General features: G+C 41.1%; 1 protein-coding gene and 1 long non-coding RNA gene across 2 annotated transcripts in view; one reads left to right on the forward strand and one right to left on the reverse strand.

Annotated features, from left to right (window-relative positions):
- The window catches only part of LOC142047658 (uncharacterized), a 370,347-nt gene that overhangs the window by 185,527 nt on the left and 162,920 nt on the right, over positions 1-21,900 (forward strand). The window lies entirely within an intron of this gene.
- The window catches only part of COX10 (cytochrome c oxidase assembly factor heme A:farnesyltransferase COX10), a 160,513-nt gene that overhangs the window by 17,216 nt on the left and 121,397 nt on the right, over positions 1-21,900 (reverse strand). Inside the window, exon 6 of the mRNA XM_032792725.2 lies at positions 2,536-2,768. Coding sequence (XP_032648616.1) covers positions 2,536-2,768 — 233 coding nt within the window. The remainder of the gene's footprint in view (positions 1-2,535; positions 2,769-21,900) is intronic.

Consider the following 21,900-nt stretch of genomic DNA (forward strand, 5'->3'; position numbering starts at 1 on the left):
TAAGGTTCAGAGTGGGGAATTGTACCATGACAACTAGAAACATACACAATAATGTGATTGCTCTGAACACTGGTGCTTGAGCAGATTGCAAGGGGAGAAAATCCACAATAAAATGTAAACCCAAGAAATTCTAGTGAAAAGGTGAGTAGCTCTCTTTTCATTAGTGTTCTGACTGCCCTGCTGCACATTCTTCATTGTTATTCAGCTGGATATTCAATCCTGTTTTTAACAAGGTGCAAAGGTATTCTCACACCTTTACCTAAAACAGGTTAGGCTAGCTAATTACACTTCATTAACAGGTTCCATGACCGTGGCTATGTGGGTTTAAGAGAATGGGTGCATGTGCTCATATATGTGTGTGAACACACATACAAACCTCTTACAGAGGTCTAATCCTGCAAGTGCTGAGTTCAGGGTGTTTGGCACTGGAGAACTGAGCTCACAGTGAAGTCGTTTTCCACTATTAGTCTATTTTCATTATAAAGAGGAAAGAACTTTTCATATTGCAATGCAGTGAAGCAGTAAATTCTAAGTCACTATTATTCATGGTTTGCTATACTCGAGTTCCACCACAGAGATTCATATTTACCCATACCATTTCTGCCGAGCAAGCAGCTCAGCCTCACTCAAACTAACTGTGAGGCAAATGCAGGGAGTTCTACCTACCTGGAATTGAGAATGTGAAGTTACTTTAAACACTGTGCAATAGCATACTGATACATGCATAGAAACACAGTGTGACGAAGTGGGGATTTTCCCTTGTTATGTTGTGTGCGAGCCTATGTGAGTCTGTTTTGCATGAATGCTGGGTGTGCCTCAGTTTCCCTGTGTATTGCACCAATGTGCAGGTGGTGGGAATAAGGGGGTGTGACTTTTGTGGAGGCTGCTCCAGCTGCCAGGCCCCTGCCCTGCCAGTTGTTCCTCCTTCGGCCTTTGTCTTGCTTCTGGGCCAAGAGTCATCTGGTCGCATCCTCCTCCTGGGTCTCAGGTTACGAAGGGGCAGCGGGATAGGCAGCTGGAGCAGCCTGCGCAAAAGTCATACCCCCTTATTCCCACCACCTACACACTGGTGCAATACACAGGGAAACTGAGGCACACACAGCATTCATGCAAAACAGTAAGACTCACACACAACATAACAAGGGAAAATCCCCACTTTTTCACACAGAGGAATTGTCAGACTGTATCAGACCCAATGTCCATCTAGGCCAGTATCTTGTGTCTGACAGTGGTCAGAACTACATCTATTTACCTACCTTTTAAATATACACAAATATTTATTGAACATTTTAAAAATAATTCTCTTCTCTTCAGTAACACAGAGCTTCCTAAAAGATCTCATAGGCATTCCACAACACAAGATTTCATCATCTTTTCTTAGGAGCCATGACAGAGTGAACAAATTAAAACCAACATGCCAAGAAACATGCAGTTAAGAAACTTTCAACACAGTTCTGAGTAAGAGCTACATCAGAATAGATTACATACAGAGGCAATTCAGTCTGATTTCCAAAGCAAGTACTAACGTGTACCACAAAAAATGAATGGTTTGATAAGGACTTTGCATGGATTTTGAGTATTCCTGTTTAGAATTCTGGTTGTTGCAAGCAGTTCAAGAAAAATCTTAAACAAGCCAACTAGTGAGATGGGTGCATGCTAAACAATTCCATAATCTACATCATCCTGCTAAACTGATTTACATAAAATAAATCCAAAACAATTGTTACATTTCTCAATGGGCCTGTTACCTGAACTACACGAGTTTCACTTGAATATAACAAATCAGTGATACTTTTAGGCTGTACGTTCCTAATTGGCAAGAAAAACAAGCTCCAATTGTCTCAGAGTTTAGCTTGTGAACAGATCAATGTTTATATGTGATGTAAAAATAATTCACAGTTACTTAAAGGAATCTCCACATCTTCAGGAGGAGAAAGAAAGAACTTTGAGAGTTTAAAAGGAGGCAGTTAAGCAATCTACCAATAAATTAACATTCTATGATAGTTTCTAGAATGTGGTGAGATAGTGGTATACCTCACAGGACTTTTTCTGCAGAAATCCTTAGGCCCCCCTCACCCCACAACTGAAGTCAACCTAACTTGATCTGTTTCTATTCTGAATTTCTAAAACATTTTGTTCTATTCACAGCCCACATGCTGGGTCAGTGCTCTTCATCCTGATTTTTGTTCCCAGACAGTCTCAGCATATATTCTATGGAACTCATCCTGCAACCGGTCCTTTGTCTCTAAAGCCCTCTAAAGGCAGAATGACAGGATCTCTGTTTATTTCTTCAGTCCTAATACGGTACAGTGCCATGCATGTTTGCCAACACAAACAAGTCTTTATTAACTACGTGGAATACAAACCAGTTTTTGTGGCATTGTGCTACAATATGTATTGCATCATCCCCCGCTAATACCTGTGCTTAAGGGAAACCAATAGTTTTTGTCTCCAGGGTGGTTATTTTTAGCTGTCCCAAATGCAGTAATGGCAACTGCCTGTCTCTCCAATTTGAGACTTATATTTCATACTCACCAGCATCAAGGCTGCCGGTAGCTGCAGTCCAGCCCATGATGGGGGGAATAGCACCAACAACAGCTCCCACCCACGTGTTGATGATGCTCATTCTTTTCATCGGGGTGTAACAACACGTGTACAGGAAAATGTTGAAGGCTCCCAGTGCCCCAGTGATAGGATTTACTCCCAGGGTCAGCAGGGCGATTCCTGGAACTGCACAGGAGGCGGCAAAGGACACTGCAAGCAGAGGGCTGTAGGGAACAAAACAAAAGCAGAGGACACACGTTTGTTAACAAAAGAGCCTGCGGTCACCCTCCCCATCCCCATATCTCTTTAGAGCAAAAGCTAAGGTTAAAGTTGCAAAACATTTTCCATTTCCAGCATTGTTTCCAAGATGCTTGTAGCTTTTTACTTTTATGGCTGAAATTTCCACACTCGACCTCTGACCTAAGGTGAGCCTTTCTAGAAAAAGCTGAGCCAATTCCACTGAGTGGCTTTGGAGTTTTAACTTATGAGAGAAGTTCACTAGCTCTGACTCTCGTGACCAGTGTTGATATCTCAAAAATGCCTGACCTGTGTCAGTTTATAGTACTTTCCATGTAAAGGGTCCTCAATGAGAATTAGTACCTTAACAATTTGGTAGTGATCTTAGTAAGTTACGAGTATGTGGAGCAAGCACATCAGGAAAAATGCCTCGAGTTTGTGTGTTAAAAGCTACTGAAGTAATCAACGTTCAGTGTGGCAGAGAAACTGAATTGTTGTGGCTCTGTCAGAATTTCAGTTGACTACAACTTTTGCAAGGTGCATTTTTTTGGAAGGTTTGAGAAGAATCAACTCAATTATTTTGGAGTTTTCTAAGTACTGTAGAAATATGCAGTTTTTTGGATTTATTAAAACATGGCTGAAGTTTCCAAGTTCAAGCTTGGCTGGTGTATAGTGCTCACCAGGGGAAATTTGACAAAAGAAATTTACAGCGACAAAATCAAATTAAGATTTATTTTCTGAGAGCAACAGCAACCAATTGGTTTCCATTAGAAACTCCTGTTTTCCAAGGGTCAAACTCAGAGAAGGAAATGGTAGTAACTCTACTCAAGCTCCACTCACAACCCCAGAGTAGCTAGAAGTTAATGCTGACAATTTAAATAGCCATTATTAGGCTTCAGAATAAACACCCAATGAGATGGACAAAGGCAGTTCAGACCATACTTAGACCAATTATTTCAGTCAGCCAGCAAATCCACACTGTCTGGGGTCTCAACACTGGTGCCAATATAAGGGGCCTGAAATTCCACTCACCTGGATCAATGTTACACCATTATCGCTCCACTGACTTCAGTGGAGACACACCTAGCTTACAATGGTGCACATGAGAGGAAAATGTGATGCAAGTGGAAAAGGCTTCCCTCTGCTTCAGTTAGTGGAAAGGGAAAACTGGCAGAAAAGTGGGAGAGGCATGAAAGGGAGGAAGGTAGTACTATATTAAGTTCGCCACCTTTAATAACCTGTACATTTTCCAGTACACATTTTACAATAAAATTAATATATTTAGCTAAATGTTTACTGGAAACAGGAATAGAAAATACACATTGACAATATAGCTGAGTTAATAACACTACAAGAACCTTAACTTAACAATTCTAGACTCTTAAAACTATACAGCCTTCACATTCCATTATCATGTTTTGTATTCACTATTCTATGTGTTTTTAGCAGCATGCTTCTCCCCCACGAAGTCTTTAACCCTGCCATCGGCTTTGCAGCCAGCACTCCATGCCCAGCTGTGGAAGTCCAGATAGCAGTGAAGATGAATTTTAATAAGCCATTGTTAATAAAGAAGCTAAAGGTTTAGTTCTGATTTTTAAAGCCCTGGTCAGGCCATTTGCATCCCAGCATTTTATAAATGCTAGAATAGTCAGAACTGTTATGATGGGCAAACTTCAAGTCAAAATGTTGCAACTAAATAAAAGTCTATCTTCAATTTAAATTAAATTGACTAAACCAAGAGTTTGATGACATGCAGGAAGATAATTCCGCCAGCTTTTCAAATCCAGCAACAGATTTTAGATTACATAGTGCAGAGGGAGTGTCATAATTTCCTTCAAAGATAGCAGTTAGCAGCCCCAGTGTTCTTGGTACATTTCAAATATAGGCAAGGTACTGTGTTGTTATCCATCGACAATGAGATGTAGATTTGAGAATTTTGCTAATGAGTAACACTACAAAAGGACCATACGGTGCCGTGTGTTCTTTAGTTTTACTGTTAGCTGTGTTTTTTAACAGGACTGCCGCAGAATACAATATGCACAGTAATTTGCCTCAATGCTATGTCTACACGTGCTACAATTTCTCATCATTGCCTCTGCACAGCAAAAGCCTGACTTGGCAAAACAAAGATAACTCATTTAGTTTCTGGTAAGGTAGAGCTGGATTGTAAATTCCCAAATGACACGAGTGATAAAGAAAATGTGTATCTACTGCTGTGAAGACAACGGACCAGCTTCAGCCCTTGCATGCCATGTAACCCTGACTCACTTCAACGGGGCATTAATGAGGGCAGAATTTGGCCCAGCGTGGTGAACATTACTCTCGTTAATAAAGAGCGGTGACTCCAGTCTGTCTCTTCATTCCAGACTAATGCTACACTGATCCAGTGGCACAAGAATAGCAGCAGATCCAAGCACTTCACCATTCCTCGTGTGCAAAGCAAATGGTAGAGCTGCCTGCGAACAAGTCTGGCACCAAAGGGAAGTCGATAAGTCTGTTCCTCCTGCATAGTTGACATTGATCAGAAACAGCCCTGTAATACCAACGCTGAGTGTAATATCCAGCCTATCAGCCTCATGATACTAGAGCTGAGAGCTGCTATCATGAATGGCTATTTTTTGGTTTCTGTCATTGGGCGTGAGAGGGTAAGACCTTGCAGATCAAAATAGAGTCACAACAGATCGCAGTTGTGTCTGGATAAGAGAGAAGCCTAGTGGTTAGAGCACGAGACTGGAATTCAGGAGTCTTGGGTTCTATGTCGTGTGGCCTTCGAGAAATAATTTAACCTATAAAATAGTCATCATGCTAAATGACCTCACAGGGGTGCTGTGAGGCTAATTAATGAAAGTTGGCAAAGTGCTTTGAGATGTTCAAATGAGACATGCTACAGAAGTACAAAGTTAGTGTATAATCAAACATCTGGGTTACGAAATAATTTAACCTTTTAAACTGGGACACAGGATTGACTAATATGCTTGCTGGTATTACCCACTGGCACCAACAAATAAGGAGACTGGCTAAAGGAAGGGATAAGTTTGGTTGTGAGCTCATTCCCTAGCACCTGGACATGGTGGAGGCTTGCAGTTCTGCACAGAGCCACAATAGCTGGGGATGGCCATTTCGTGCTCTCTTGGAACTCTTCTGCTTCACCCATCCCTCCTGACCAATGCTTGGGGTGATATCTGGCTCTAGAGGGCAGATCCCTACAGTAGGGGATATTTTTTGTGGGACCGTGTTGTGGGTGGCATGGAAAAGACAGTGACGGGAAAAGGACTTGGAGATTTCTTGGGAAAAATAATAGAAAGGTTTGGACCTGAATTTATAAACATTTGCCCTGCTTGTTGATGATCTTTTTGCTCAGTGATTCATTGGCACTTTAGTGGTTGGTTACAAAATAAAAAAAATAAGTGATTCAGCGATAAATAATTCCCAACGCAGCTTAACACCAGACTCAGCTATTTCTGATCTTTCCACAAAACTAACACCAAAACCAAGCCCAAAGTACTAATAATTATTATTCAAAAGAGCAATACGTGCAAACTGCAGTTCCTTCAGGAAAAGGTAAATATTTAGTGTTTGTTATTACAATTTTCAAAAATGTTCATAACTGCCAGTTGGTCAGAGCATTGAGGATGTTGCTTCCCAAGGGAAATATATATCTGCTCTGAGAAGTTCCCACCAAGAAGCTGAGAGATAGGAGATGACTATTACAGCTCTCAGGGAAATTTCCATCAGGAAGTCCTGAGATCTCAGACAGACCACTAGTACAAGCACTTCCTAGAAGTCACGAAGTAGTTTGTACTGGTGCTTAAAGGAAATGCCTTTGACATAAAGTCTAGGGCACCATTTTTTGGCCTGCACAAAACAACTTTTTTGTTTATTTTAAACCTTTCCAATAATGGCAGATAATATACATACCAGCGTGTGTGCCTGTAGATTATATTACATTCATACTGAAATGTACTCATTGTTACAGCTAAAGGAATTAATATCCTTAGTCAGTTACTAGTTAACTAATCCCTGTGTAGAAAATAAAACCCAAGAACAAATCCTCTTAAGGATCCAGTATGCAGGAAAGATACTTTTACATTAAAATAATGATTCAAAAATGCAGACAAAAAATTACTCATTTGGGCTCTTGATTAAATACGAAAGTATTTCCCTGAAAAGAAAATGATCAGTTTTAAAAAGGATTTAAAATTTAAATTTAAATAGTATTTATTTGAATGGTATTTTCCAAATGTCAATAATATTCTGAGCAGCTATTGTATGTAAAACTATTGTTTGTGGGACAGTGTATAGATAACACTTCTAACTTGCCAGCTTAGGCAAAAGAAAAAACTGTATTTAATCCCCTCCCCATCACCATATCTAACAACGTATCACAAACAGAACATTCTCGATAGATAACCCTTGACAGCATGTATACTAAATAATCCATCCATCCTCCAGGTATTTATTTCATGCTCATCATGGTGGTATCTGAGTGGCTTACCAAACTAAAGAACAGCGGACTATACAAGATTAGAACCTTCTCTTCTCTATTTCTCAATTCAGGATCAATCAGCGTTGTCTGAAACTAAATATAACAGAAATCTTTAAATCCACTTGGCTACTCACAAGCAGCTCCAAGTAGGGAGATTTCATTCACCATTTGCTGCTTGACTCTAAGGCTCCCTTGGCTACAGGTGCTACACATCCCTATTCACTATACTGCTACCTTTTCCCAGACAGCACTGCAGGAAGACACAATCTGTCGTCAACGTGCAATGTATATGTGGTGCTTGTTGCCTTCCTAATACTTCTGAGGTCTGCCCATGCCACCCACAGACAAATCTGGTGCCCACATAGGCTAGGGGAAACTGCTATACTCCTGTCTGTGTATTTATACTGTGATCATCCACATGGTAAAGCACTGCATTCATATATAAAAATCTTTCACCATGATAGATGCTAGTAGTAATGCACATGGGTCTGCTGTCATACTGTATAGGAGTGTATCTTAGGAGCATACTGATGGACCAGAAAAATATCTTTGGGCAACATGGCACTACCAGAGACTACAGCAATGACAATTCCGGGATGGAAGGATGGTCAAGATACATGACTGAAAGCCAGGAATATGTAGGCTCTGTTCCTAGCTTGGTCAAATCACTTAGAAGCTCTGTGCTTCAGTTCATAGGGACTACAGTAACCTACAGTAGTAAACTAGGGACTACAGTGCCTACTTCAGAGGGGTGTCATGAGGCTAAATTTATTAACATTTGTGAAGTGCTCTAACATCCTCCTATGGAAGGCAATATATTAGTAATGACTGTTACTATTGCTCCCAGGTAGTTGAAATGTATTGATTGATCGCCAGTAGAGTCCAGCTGAGGCAGACCCTTTCCAATCCCACATCATCCACAGGACCCAAAAGGAAGAGGAATAAAGGCTCAGTTTTCTATTCATACAATACAAAGCTGCCACTGGCACGGTGGGATTCCAGACACCGTCAATCAGGCTGGGGAGAATCACTCAACGATAGCTTGGGGAAGGTAGGGAGCAGACAGGAGGAAATCCCACAGGAGTAAAATTCAGGCTTCCACGCCTTACAAAATTGCTAGGCATTCACCTGGAACCCCACATATCGTGTGTGATGGTGGTGGATTGTGACTTCAGAAAACATAGCAGCCTGCTGTCTCCTAATTCATGTGTGCCTGACATGTCTTTGTGCATGCGCGCGCGCACACACACACACACTTAGGAGTCATGATTCCTGGGTTCAATTCTTTACTCTGCTACTGACTCTCAGCTGACCTTGGACAAGTCACTTTAATTTCCTTTTGTTTCAGATTGCTCAGCCATACAATTAATATATTTACCTACCTCACAGTAGTGTTGGGAAGATTAATTAATGTTTATAAGGTTCTTCTATATTCTCAGGTCTCATCTAATATCCATATGAAATCTTAGGCTAACACTTCGTGAATATAAGACATATATTAGATGTACAACATTAGCATATGTTAAAACTTTACTACAATTTAAAAATCAACATTTGAAAATGACAAAAATTCAAAGCTTAAGAAAATTAGTGTTTGAAAAATCAGGAAATTAGATTGTTGTTTTTCAAAGAACCTAAACACTGAGAAATAATTAAGGTTCCAACATCAAACTCCTTCTCCCCCTGGAATGCCCCCTCATATACATACATATCTATAGATACATAGGCATACAAACCTGATACAATGAGCTTAATTTGTGACCTAGCACTAATGGGTAATTGTGCATGTAAAACATGTATTTGCATATAAGACTAAGCTTGAGTGTAAAGTGCCCATTTGTGTCTGCTTGCATATTTTGTAGGTGAAACCTAAGTGCCTATATTTGAAAATGGGATTCAAAAGAGACCACACAAGTAATAAACTAAGACCTCTTTCCTCCCTGCCTGCCAAAACCATCCCCAACAACCTCTATATGAAGAGCTTAATTTGTGACCTTGCACTAACGGGTAAGACAAAGACACAAAGGGTGGCAGGGGAGAGAGAAGCACAGAGAGGTTAAGTGACTTGCGCAAGGTCACTCAGCTGCTTAATGGCACCTCACCCCAGGTCTCCCAACTTTCACTCCAGTGCCCTATTCAACAGGCCCCACTACATCTTAATAAAAAAGGTAGCTGTTGTTTGCCCTGTTTTTCCCCCCAGACACCATGGAGAACTGGAAGGATGTAATCAGTGATGCCATGGGGCACGTGATTATCTTATCCATACTGTTTTGCTTTTGCTACCACCTATTAACTCAAATTCCTACACAAACAGCTGGGAGTAAACGATCACTTTGTTAAAGATTCAATACCCTGCCATGTCAAATACAGACAGAGAAAGCTCTCACACTCATTAGGAACCCCGATAAGTCCTCCAGCAAAAACAGGGAACAACAAGCTTTATATTCCTGATATTTCCCAATGTAAACAAACCTAACACAGTCGCCAGCCCCCTCCCTATCCTCCTTTTATCTTTTAAGGGAGGTGGTGGTGGGGGAAATGGTTACTTACCTGTATTGTAACTGTCATCCTTTGAGATGTGATGCATACAGGTATTCCAAGCAGGTGTGCATGCACCCCACACACTGAAGCTGAAGAACTTTGCCTAGCAGTACCCATGGGGCGACGTTCACACCCTTTGCTCCTAGCCCCTCCCCTGGCTATGTAAGAATGGCAGCGCCCCAGACCCCTCAGTTCCTTCACACCGGATGTCATTAACACAGACTTCAATGCAGAGGGGAAGGAAGGTGTGTTGTGGAATACACGTCTGCATCAGATCTCGAAGGCCAACAGTTACAATACAGGTAAAACGCCATTTTTTCTTTTTGGAGTAGATGCAGTGGTTATTCCATGTAGATGACTCACAAGCAGTGCCTGCAAGAGGTTCGGTTCGGAGTCTATTTAGACAAGAACTACAGGATTGCCTCCCCAAAGTTTGCATCTGGATGCAGTAAAAATGGCACAGTGGTTTGTAAATATATGTACAGAGGACCAAGTGGCAGTCGTGCAAATGTCCAATATAGGAACGTCACTAAGAAATCTCATCAACATCATCAGGACCCTCGTGGAATAAGCCCGCACCCTTTCAAGAGGTGCAGTCTGAACTACTTTGTCTGCTGTCACGATACAGGAAGTTATCCACTTGGAAATTGTCTGTGTAGAGGCTGCTCATCCCTTTATTTGGTTCGCATATGAAATAAATACATGAGATGAAGAATGGAAAGGTTCTATCCAGGTGAAAAGCCAAACATTGCCTAACATCCAACGTGTGAAAATGCTGATCATCTGGGGTTGAATGCAGCTTAAAGAACATTGGTAGATATATAACTTGGTTCAAATGAAACTGAGAAACCACTTAGAACAAAAACTTAGGGTGCGGCTCCAAGGTTACTTTGTTTTTGGAAAATTGTAAGGAGGCTCTGCCATCAAAGCGTGCAACTCTCACATTCTCCTTGTAGATGTTATTGCTACAAGGAAAGCAGTTGTCTGACACAGAAGGGAGAATGAAGAAGCGAACAGAGACTTGAACCCAAGGTCCCATAAGAGCAGCCAAGACAACATTAACGTCCCACAAAGAAACCGGTACTTTCACAGGCAGGTGGAAATGAGTCATTTCTTTCAAGAACCTCACTACCATGGAGTCTGAAAATACTGACTTCCCATGGATGGGTAGATGAAACACCGAAATTGCCACAAGGTGCACACTCAATAAACTAAGTGCAAGACCAGAAGACTGAAAGTGTAACAGGTACTCCAAGTGTCCTTCATACAAGCCATCTTTGACTGAACTCCCTGGGCTAACGACCACAGCAAGAATCGCTTCCATTTGGCCAAATATGCTGTTCTTGTGGAAGGCTTTCTACTGTTAAGCAAGATTTGCCACATCACCTATGAACATTGTTCCTTCTCATCTAACCAAGCAGCACCCATGCCAGGAGATGCAGGGAGCTGAGTCCTGGATGCCAAATCTGACTGTGATGCTAAGCCAGGAAGTCAGGGTGAAAAGGAAGGAATATGGGAGACTGAACCAATAAAGTGAGGCGGTTGAAGAACCAACACTGTCTTGGCTACACTGGAGCAATGAGAATGAGCTTGGCATGATCCAATTTCAGCTTGAGAATGATCTGCAGGATGATTGGAATTGGAGGAAGACCACCCAAGGTGCCAATTCCCACCTCAGGTGGAAAGCATTAGTCAGAGAGCCCAGACTGAGACCCCTCAACAGCAAAACAGACAGCATTTCTTGTCACTTGTGATGATCAGATCAATAGTCAGAGTGCCCCAAACTGCAAAGACAGCACAGAATGCTGGGCTTCTGAGACCACATGTGATTCGGGGAGAAATTTCTGCTGAGGTGATCTGCCAGGTGATTCTGGATCCCAGGTAAGTGATCATCCATGGGGAAAATGTTTTCCCTGATGCAAAACTGCCAGAGCCTGATCACCTCCCGATAACAGCATCTTGGAGTATTCTTCCCCACCCCACTCCCCTGGCCTGTTCCCATAATACATCACGTGGGTATTGTTGGTAAGGATGTGCACCAGTGAGTCCCTGATATGATCTCGAATGGCTTGACAGGCATTATAGATGGCATGAAGCTCCAGGACATTGATATGCAGAGAAGCTTCCAGTTCTGACCACAGGACTTGAATTTTCAGTGACCCCAGATGCACTCCCCAACCTATTAAGGAGGCACTGGTGACAACAGTCCTGGACGGTGGGGACTGAACAAAGGGAATGCGCAGGTCATATTGCCCTGAACTGTCCACCACTGTATGGAGTTCAAGATTGGTGAAGGATGTTGGACCAGTCTGTCCAAAGTATGATGATTCGGATGATAAATCAACTTCAGCCACTGAAGAGGACTTGGGTTGTGGTTGGGGGTTGAAACTGCAGTTCCAGACATGGGAAGCAAATTGCGTGGAAATTGGTCAGTCGGCAGAAACATTCTGGAACTTGTAGAGTCTATCAGGGCCTCAATGAATTTGATTCTTGGAGTTGGGACCAACTCCAAGTTGTTGACTTTCTATTGTTTAGAATAAGACCTGGACAGTCAAGTAAGCATAGCGTGAACTGAACACAAAAGAGGACTTCTTCTCTGGACTTGTCCTTCAGTAACCACTTGTCAAGATATGGGAGGATATGGATTCCTGTCTTCCTAAGGTATAATGTCACTATAACTATTCATTTGCTAAAAACCCAGGGAGCAGGAGACAGATCAAAAGGGAGCATGGTGTACTGATAATGCCAATCCACCATGACAAACTGAAGAAACCTCCTGTGGGTTGGGAGAATTACTGTATAGAAATAAGCATCCTGAAGGTCTAGGGAGCAAACCAGTCATCGTGATTGAGCATGGGAAGGACAGTTGCTAGGGTGACTATCCAGAATCTCATGTATCTGATGTATTTGTTGATGTGGCAGAGATCAAGGACAGGACTCATCTCTCTCCTGGGTCTTGGAACCAAAAAATACTTTGGGAGGAGAATCCCTGTCCCCGATGCTGAAGAGGGATCTCTTATACAGCCCCCAAGGCCAGTAGAGACTGAACCTGCTCAAGAAGAAGTATCTTGTGAGAGAGGTCCCTGAAGAGGGATGAGTTAGGTGTGTGGGGAGGAGGGATGGAGAGGAGTGGTCTGGCATAAACTGATCTGACAGTGCTTGGGACCCAGCTTTCTGTAGTAATAGAGTCCCAAACTCAGTAAAAACAAATCAGCCCATCCCTGGAGAACAAAAATGGAGACATCACTGTTGTCCTGGACACAAATCAAACTGGATGCTTGCTGGATACTGGGGGAGGACAAGCCAGCTGGCTAAATCCAAAATCAGAAGGCCTTCGCCTTTGGGCTCTATGCCCCCTTCCTGCAGGTAGCCCTGCTGCCTTACAGGACATGAGGACTACCTGAAGAAAGCTGCAAGCAGTATTGCTGCTGACTGCTATAGTGGTGTCTCTGTACAGCCAGAATATAAACTGCCAAGGAATACAAAGTAACATGGAAATCCTTAAAAGAGTGCAGAAGTCTTGCCAGTCTTTTCCCAAAACAAAACCCGACCATCCAAAGGTAAGTCCTCAGTGGTCTGCAGCAAGTCAGGCACAATGCGTGAATTCTGAAGCCACGTGGCCCTCCTCATGGTCACAGCTAATGCCATAATTCTGCCCAAGGCATGCGTTACATCCAGGGCTGATTGTAATGAAGACTTGGCTACCATACAGTGTTCTGCAATGAACGCTTTAAACTCTTCCCTGGAGGCTTCTGGCAACTTGTCTTCAAACTTAGACATGGCCACCCAATTAACAAAGTCGTATTTAGAGAGGAATGGCTGCTGGTTCGTGATGCAGTTACCACAAGAGACTTAGGGGCTGGGTTGGAGTAGAAGTTCTCAAAACCCTGAATGGCAACAATATACTGCTTCTCTGCATGCTTTGCCATGAGAGGCAACAAAACAGGAGTAAGAGGGCCTTGGCAGGCTCCAAGAGGGCCTCATTTATCAAGAGGGCTATTCTCACTGGAGCTGATGGTTAGACAATATCCAAGAGCTTATGCGTATTCTCCTGCAGAAATACAGCCTGGATGCCTAAGATAGCGACCATACGTTCTGTGACACGATCAGAAGGTGCCCAAGGGCACAATGGAAGTATGAAGCCGTAGAAGCCATGGCACTGGAAAATTCCTGAACTAGTGCAGAGTCAGGGACTGAGAGGCAAGCAGTCTGAAGCTGCCTGATATGCCATCAGTATGCAGACAGTTTGCCCTGGTGCCGATGTCATCTGTACTGGATTCAATGGATGCCCCAAGGCTTGAACTGGAGTTAATGATATGGGCTGTGGCTGATCTTGGCATAGTACTTGCAAGCTATTGGATGGACCTACTCCATCCTGTGTGCTGGAAGGAGTACAGTGCTGGTCAGCACTCCTCTTAGAACAGGGGTCCCCAAACTGTGAAGCATGACCCCCCACGGGAGCACGTAAGAACCTTGGGTGGGTATGTCAGGTCCCAGGCCAGCCCCCGGGGGGGTGGAGGGAGCTCCACCTAGTTCCTCCCCGCCTCCAGTTCTGTTCCAGTTCTGCCCGCAGCTCTGACTCTAGCCATGGTGGTGAGAAGGAACAGAGGGGTTTGGGAAGGCACTGCCTTTATATATATCCAGGGCAGGGGCTAGGGCCATAGGGCACAAGTGCCACCCCTATAGATATTGCTAGGCAAAGTTCTGTGGCTTCTGTGTGCTGGGTGCACACACACCTACATGGAACACATGGCTATGTTTACTTGAAGAACCACCTATCAAGCCTCCTTCATATATCAAAAAGAAGCCAAAAAGCCAGGCCTCCATTTTCCTCTGCACAATCCCTTTAATGATGCCAAATAGCTTCCCCACTAGAAAGACACAAACCATACCTATTCATAATTAAATTATAATGTTACATGCTTTTTGCCAGACCAAAAAACATGGCTTAGTTTCATCTGATGAATCTTCTGCTTTATTTATTTGAGATACAGGCTCATCAACAATGCCACATTTATTTCCCTCAGAGCTATAATTTGTTCACTGCTATACACAGAAACAATGCTAAATTAGCATTGTGTTCATAATGCTCTATGGTGACAGGTAAAGGATATTGAGACAATAAAGGTGAGATTGATGTCTAGATTAATCTCAATATTGATACTCTAAATGAGAATTTTATCTGCATACGAGACTGTCAAAACAAATTTATTGTAATAAAAAGAGGATCAGTCTAAAATCTCCCAACAACAAGCTGTCTGGAAATGGTGGAAGCTCTGAACAAGTTATTAGAGAAAGAAAAAGAACAGGAGGCGTGATTCTTAATGCTACCAGTCATTTCACCATTATATTCTTATATTAATTTGTGAGACAGAAGTGCCAAGCACGAAGCCTACTAAAGCTTCAATTAATTCAGATTTCAGAAATAAATATCACCAGTCCGTTTTCTTCTTTTATGCCGTCTGTATTAGAAAATACTAGGGCTGTCAAGTGATTAAAAAAATTAATCGCGATTAATCGCAGTGTTAAACAATAATAGAACACCATTTATTTAAATATTTTTGAATGTTTTCTTCATTTTAAAATATATTGATTTCAATTACAACATGGAATACAAAGTGTACAGTGCTCACTTTATATTTATTTATTACAAGTATTTGCACTGTAAAAAAAATAAAAGAAATAGTATTTTTCAATACACCTAGTACAAGTACTGTAGTGCAGTCTCTTTACCATGGAAGTTGAACTTACAAATGTAGAATTATGTACAAAAAACTGCATTCAAAAATAAAACAATGTAAAATTGTAGAGCCTGCAAGTCCACAGAGTCCTTCGTTTTGTTCAGCCAATCGCTCAGACAAACAAGTTTGTTTATATTTTCAGGAGACAATGCTGCTCGTTTCTTGTTTAGAAAGTCACCTGAAAGTGAGAACAGGCGTTTGCACAGGCCTGTTTTGGAGATCAGTCAAGTAAATGAAGGAAGGAAGGAAGGAACTTCTACAAAGCTTCCCCGGCCAATCCCACCCAAGCCAATGCTTTTAGCTCAAAGAGAGGGAAGCAGAAGTCTGAGAATTTTAGGGGCAAAGCAATTTCAATAACATAGGTACGATAAGGAGAACTCTTCCTGCTCAGACAAGTTAGATAATGGGGAGGAAAATCTACCCACCTCCCTGATGCCCTGCAGTGTGTTTACATGGATCTGTGGCCCAGCTTTCCAAATGGAAAGCTGCCCTGGTATTCCCCTGGGATAGCTGAATCCCTCGGTGGCATAAAGTCGGTGAAGCGGGTTGCAGAAGACTGGTCAGAATGCTGTAGAAGGCAGGTCTTGCCGTAAGTTGCAGGCTTTTCCTTCTAAGTAGCACCATGTCACCTTGAAAGGATTTTTGATGGAAGGCCAAGAAAGTGCCTGTATAACTTCTGAACTCAAAGTAATGAAGAGAGCATTCAAAACCAATCAGTAACCACCACAGACAATTGAATTATGGCAATCCACCCATGCTGAAAGTACATTCTAACTTTCTGCATAAATCCTTTCAAACTGTAGTATTTATAGCTTTAGTAATAAAAACCATATCCACTAACATTGGCAAACTGGAAAAGTAATACAGCCATAATAATACTAAATAAGGGAAACTGAAACTGGAATAACATTCCCTGGACCAGTAGCTCTCTCTCTCTGATGGATTTTTTTTAATCTCTAACTTTTGTTACAGACATGTATGTTCAGAAATATATGAACCTGACAGTTAGCTTATGACGGATGTAAAGCTATCCACGCACAAATTTGATGTTTTAAATCAAAGTGATTACACAATTAAGCATTATGCCTTCCCTTTAGTACAGTTACACAGCATATCTTCCCTATAAAACACTTACATGCATACAGAGTGACAAAACGTTTTTACATTCAATTACAATTTTTAATCAGAGATTTGTTTAGTCTCTAATGAGAGATATTTCTTCCTAATTAAAAGGAAAATATAGATTTTAGCTTCAGCAGAATGGATTTATTGCTGGGAGAACACTTTTCTGCACTGATGCTGCTGCTTATGTATATCTTATTCAATATCAATCACAAGCTTTACTAAACACGGAGAAGCTGCTCTCTCACTTTTAATGTCACCTTTCATGGCCAGAGTGCAATTTTATATTATGAAAGATGTGAAAAGCTGCTGATTGGGGTCTGATGTTGCAAAGAACCGGAATTTCATTAAACTAAACAGTATCTATCAATGAGCTAAAATGACACTATTTTAAGAAAAAAGAAAAATGGTGTAGAGTTGGGGAAAAAATCCTAATAGATATTCATTTATTCTCCCTCACTCAATCATGCAAAAAGGTTCTTGACTCATGATGAGGGCTGGAAGATGATTTATTTTAAAACTAAAATGCAAAACTAAATTACAGTTCTAATTGAGAACTCAACCCCCTTCACCCTCCCCCACCCCTTTCACTTCCCCATCAACTCAGGGCATCAGAATATGCATTTTTCTGTCATTCATACCTGAAGCTTTAGAGAAGGTCTTTTGGGAGGGGTTAAAATATGGCAGAGACTTGTCAATCCCTCCTATGAATTATTTAACTTCCACTTCAAATGTAAAAGAAGCAGTATCATCACACCATCAATATCTCATCACTTAGATCTCTGTTACACTCAGTGTTTGCAATCCACATGGATTTTGGTGTAGAATCTCATCACAAAGGATACGTTGGGAATGTTCTAGGCCCAGTCTGAACAAGACCTGGTACAGTATCATCATCCCCTTATCTAGTTACAACACTACTGCAGTCTGTAGTGTAGATAGGGATTTACCTGTGCTCCTTAACAAGGTTAAACGGACTTCTGCTTGGTGTATTGCTGATGGGATTTTTGTGATCTTAGCTTTCAGATTAACACAACCCACTACATTTGAAGGGTTTGGTAATAATTTAAAACCTGTTTGTAAGCACTTCAAAGAGTAAAAATATTGATATGATGATGATCTAAAAAATGATCTGTAATAAATAAATTAAATCTGAAATGGGGGGAAGTGGGAGGAGAAACTATCCGCACAAAAGGGGTATAAAAAACATTGTGGTACTAATGCCCTTATGAACTGAGTTAATGGTCCAGAGCTTAGAGAAACTTAAATGAGTAATTCAGACCACCATTATAATATTGTGTCTCCTGACAAGGAGTTTACAGTCCCAATTGACTCAAAAGAAGTTGCTTTGAAATGCAAGGATTTAGGAAGGGGTCCTTTTGAGTCAGCATTAACTTCTTTTGTGTACAGAGTAAGCCCAGGCTCACCAGCACCAACCTGGAAGTGGTTTTGATTGACACCTAGACCATCTGACCAGGAAAAGGGGGATTTGAAATTGAGTGGCACTGGATATTACAAAGGATTTAATATGTTGACAGTATGGTGAACACCCAGTCCTGCAACAGTAAACATACAAGTCTGGGTGGAAACTGATATAGAGTTGCTTTCTTGAGTTGTGGCTCTCAGCTGGAAACTGCACTCTGACTTTGTGTTCAAAAGTGTAGTTATTGTAAATAAATACAGAGTAGGGTAAAATATCTCGCGTCTGTGTCAATTCATTTCTCTCCCAACGAGGAAATAACCCATGCATGGAATCCAAACCTTCCTGTCATGACAGTATATAACTGTTGTTTAAAAGTGTAATTGACACTGTATTTTAACCAAATTGGAGGCAATTAGCTTCTCCAGATCCTAAAGAATCTGAGCTGCAGATGTTCTCTCTCCCTTGCCTGAGCCAGTGACTTTAAAACGATCATAAACTAACAAGTCTAGGTTAAAAGAGCCATTTCATTCTAAAAGGGATATATTTCTTTTTCATGCTTGCATTACTCAAAATTGGCTTCATCGATTTTGCTGATTTCCACAAAGATGTTAGGTCTAGGATGAGACAAAGCAGAGGAATTTCAATAGAAAATAAAATTATGAGAGAGTGAAAATAGGAGTCTGGGGTGGACTGGCTCTTTCAATCTAGAGCTTTATACTACAGCTCTGATCCTGCCCTCCTTTGTACCAGTGTAACTCCATATCAATGATGTCAGGATCTAGCCTTATGAACAAGTACACTTTGTGTTTCATTCCTGAGCCAATGCGGTTCTGCATGGGTATTGGATCAGACTGCAGGATTGGGATCATAGTGACCACAGCTTTGGAATGAAGTTACTACTGAGAAATTCTGAAGAGACTTGCTTTACTTATACTAACTTACAATTACTTGTATTATACTAAGGCAGATAATAGGCAGCACATTTAAAATAAACAAAAAGAAGTAATTCTTCACACAATGCACAGTCCACCTGTGGAACTCATTGCGATAAGATGTTCTGAAGGCCAAAAGCATAACTAGGTTCAAAAAAGAGTTAGAGGAGTTCATGGAGGATAGGTCCATCAATGCCTATTCGCCAAGATGGTCAGGAACAAAACCCCATACTTGGGGTTACCCTACACCTCCAAATGCCAGAAGCTGGGTGTGTACAAAAGGGGATTGCTCACTCCACATTACCCTCTTCTGTTCATTCCCTCTGGAGCACATGGCACTGGCCACTGCCAGAGGACAGGATACTGGGCTAGATGGACCATTGATCTGACTCAGTATGGCTGTTCTTATATTCAGATAAATTAACTGCCTTATGCTATCTGTCCTTTGTGATAAAACAGAAACTGCAAATGGCCTTGTCACTTTATTTAAAAGACAACATTAAAAATAAAAAAGATCTATACTTATAAAATGTTTATGTTCCTATTACATTTGCTATACACACCATAATGCTAATCATAACATTTCTTAGCAACCCTGCAGATGGTTAACATGCTCCTAGTTATATGTCTTTGATAGAGAGGAGTAATAGGGTGAATAATATTCGCAGTTCCCCTGACGTCAGGAAAATGTAAATATTTTTTTAAAGTGCTTACAAGTCAAACCTACAGTAAATTTGAAAAATGCTCCCCATAATATTTAAACTAAATCCTGGTTCATAATCTAACAAAACTGGCCACTAAATGATCCACTCATTTTACTTAAAAATCTCAATCTTCTATTTACTTAAAAACCAGGTGCAAGATAACAAACACTGAAATGGGTAATATTTTCCCTCAAAACAGCAATCTTTCCCTCTCGATTTGGTTCTTATCCTATAATCTCTTTAACACACATTTCTGCGGAGGCCTCCACAGTGGATGCCCTTAGAAAGCAATGGATGAAGAAGTTGCATTAGGCTGATGAGGATGGAGAATTTTGCAGTGCAAAATATTCATCAATTTTTTTCTAAAAAAATATCAGCAGAAAAGTTGGTCAGCCATTAGAAGAGTTAAGAGGAATAAGATCAGAAACTATAAATCCTTTCAAGAGACCAATAACAATGACAGAAAGGAATTATTCACTGTTTGAGAAGATGGCAGGAGCAATCATCCAAGGGAAAGTGAGACTCTAGACATTATTAGCTGTAAGAGCAAATGAACAGTCAAATTATAATGTAAGGAAGCTACATTCTGCCTATCTAAATCCCTGCTTCAATGTCTAGTGGATACTCTTCATTTCTTATCTTAAAGTATTGTGCAGTGTTATTAAATAGCTGTCGTGCTCCCCCTAGAGCTTATTCTCTTGGGATGGAAGGCATTATGTAAGCAAATATAGACTAAGATAAAAGTTATGCAAAAGTTATTACTAGAGGTAGAGAGTCAAACCAGCATCCCCACAGATAATCAAGAGCAGCTTAGATTAAAATAGTATTTCTGGGAAAGATGTAGGTAGGGAGTTGTCCAGCAAAAGGCAAGTAGTCAGGATGAATAAAGGGAGTTCTATTTTTCTGGCCCTGCTATCATCGGAGTTGTTTATATTACAAGATTATCAAGTCTGAACATGTTAGATAACATGATGCTGACTATGATTTACCAAGCAGAGTAAACCAGGACAATCGTGTTCAGCATATTATGTCAGCTACCACTATGGCATGCCAATATTGTGTTATGTAACACAGTTGTTCACAGTTGTGTTCCAACACGATAATATGCTGTAATGCAGATTTGCCTTGAGAGTAAATGAAATTTAGAATACAGCAGCAGAATAAAGAAAGAAAAGTTTTAAAGTCATCAAAAAATTGAAGAAGATATGGTGTAGAGGATTGAACACAGGATAAACCACTTATTTTTAAAGCTAACTATGGTACTGATTCTCTTATTCATAGATTCATAGACTCTAGGACTGGAAGGGATCTCGAGAGGTCATCGAGTCCAGTCCCCTGCCCTCATGGCAGGACCAAATACTGTCTAGACCATCCCTGATAGACATTTATCTAACCTACTCTTAAATATCTCCAGAGATGGAGATTCCACAACCTCCCTAGGCAATTTATTCCAGTGTTTAACTACCCTGACAGTTAGGAACTTTTTCCTAATGTCCAACCTAAATCTCCCTTGCTGCAGTTTAAGCCCATTGCTTCTTGTTCTATCATTAGAGGCTAAGGTGAACAAGTTTTCTCCCTCCTCCTGATGACACCCTTTTAGATACCTGAAAACTGCTATCATGTCCCCTCTCAGTCTTCTCTTTTCCAAACTAAATAAACCCAATTCTTTCAGCCTTCCTTCATAGGTCATGTTCTCAAGACCTTTAATCATTCTTGTTGCTCTTCTCTGGACCCTCTCCAATTTCTCCACATCTTTCTTGAAAGGCAGTGCCCAGAACTGGACACAATACTCCAGTTGAGGCCTAACCAGCGCAGAGTAGAGCGGAAGAATGACTTCTCGTGTCTTGTTTACAACACACCTGTTAATGCATCCCAGAATCACGTTTGCTTTTTTTGCAACAGTATCACACTGTTGACTCATATTTAGCTTGTGGTCCACTATGACCCCTAGATCTCTTTCTGCCATACTCCTTCCTAGACAGTCTCTTCCCATTCTGTATGTGTGAAACTGATTGTTCCTTCCTAAGTGGAGCACTTTGCATTTGTCTTTATTGAACTTCATCCGGTTTACCTCAGACCATTTCTCCAATTTGTCTAAATCATTCTGTGGCCTTGATCAAGTTACTTTTGGTATGACAGTATGCATTAGACACAACTCATAATAAGATGA

The sequence above is a fragment of the Chelonoidis abingdonii genome, chromosome 13 (assembly GCF_003597395.2).
Source record: "Chelonoidis abingdonii isolate Lonesome George chromosome 13, CheloAbing_2.0, whole genome shotgun sequence".
Taxonomy (NCBI): domain Eukaryota; kingdom Metazoa; phylum Chordata; order Testudines; family Testudinidae; genus Chelonoidis; species Chelonoidis abingdonii.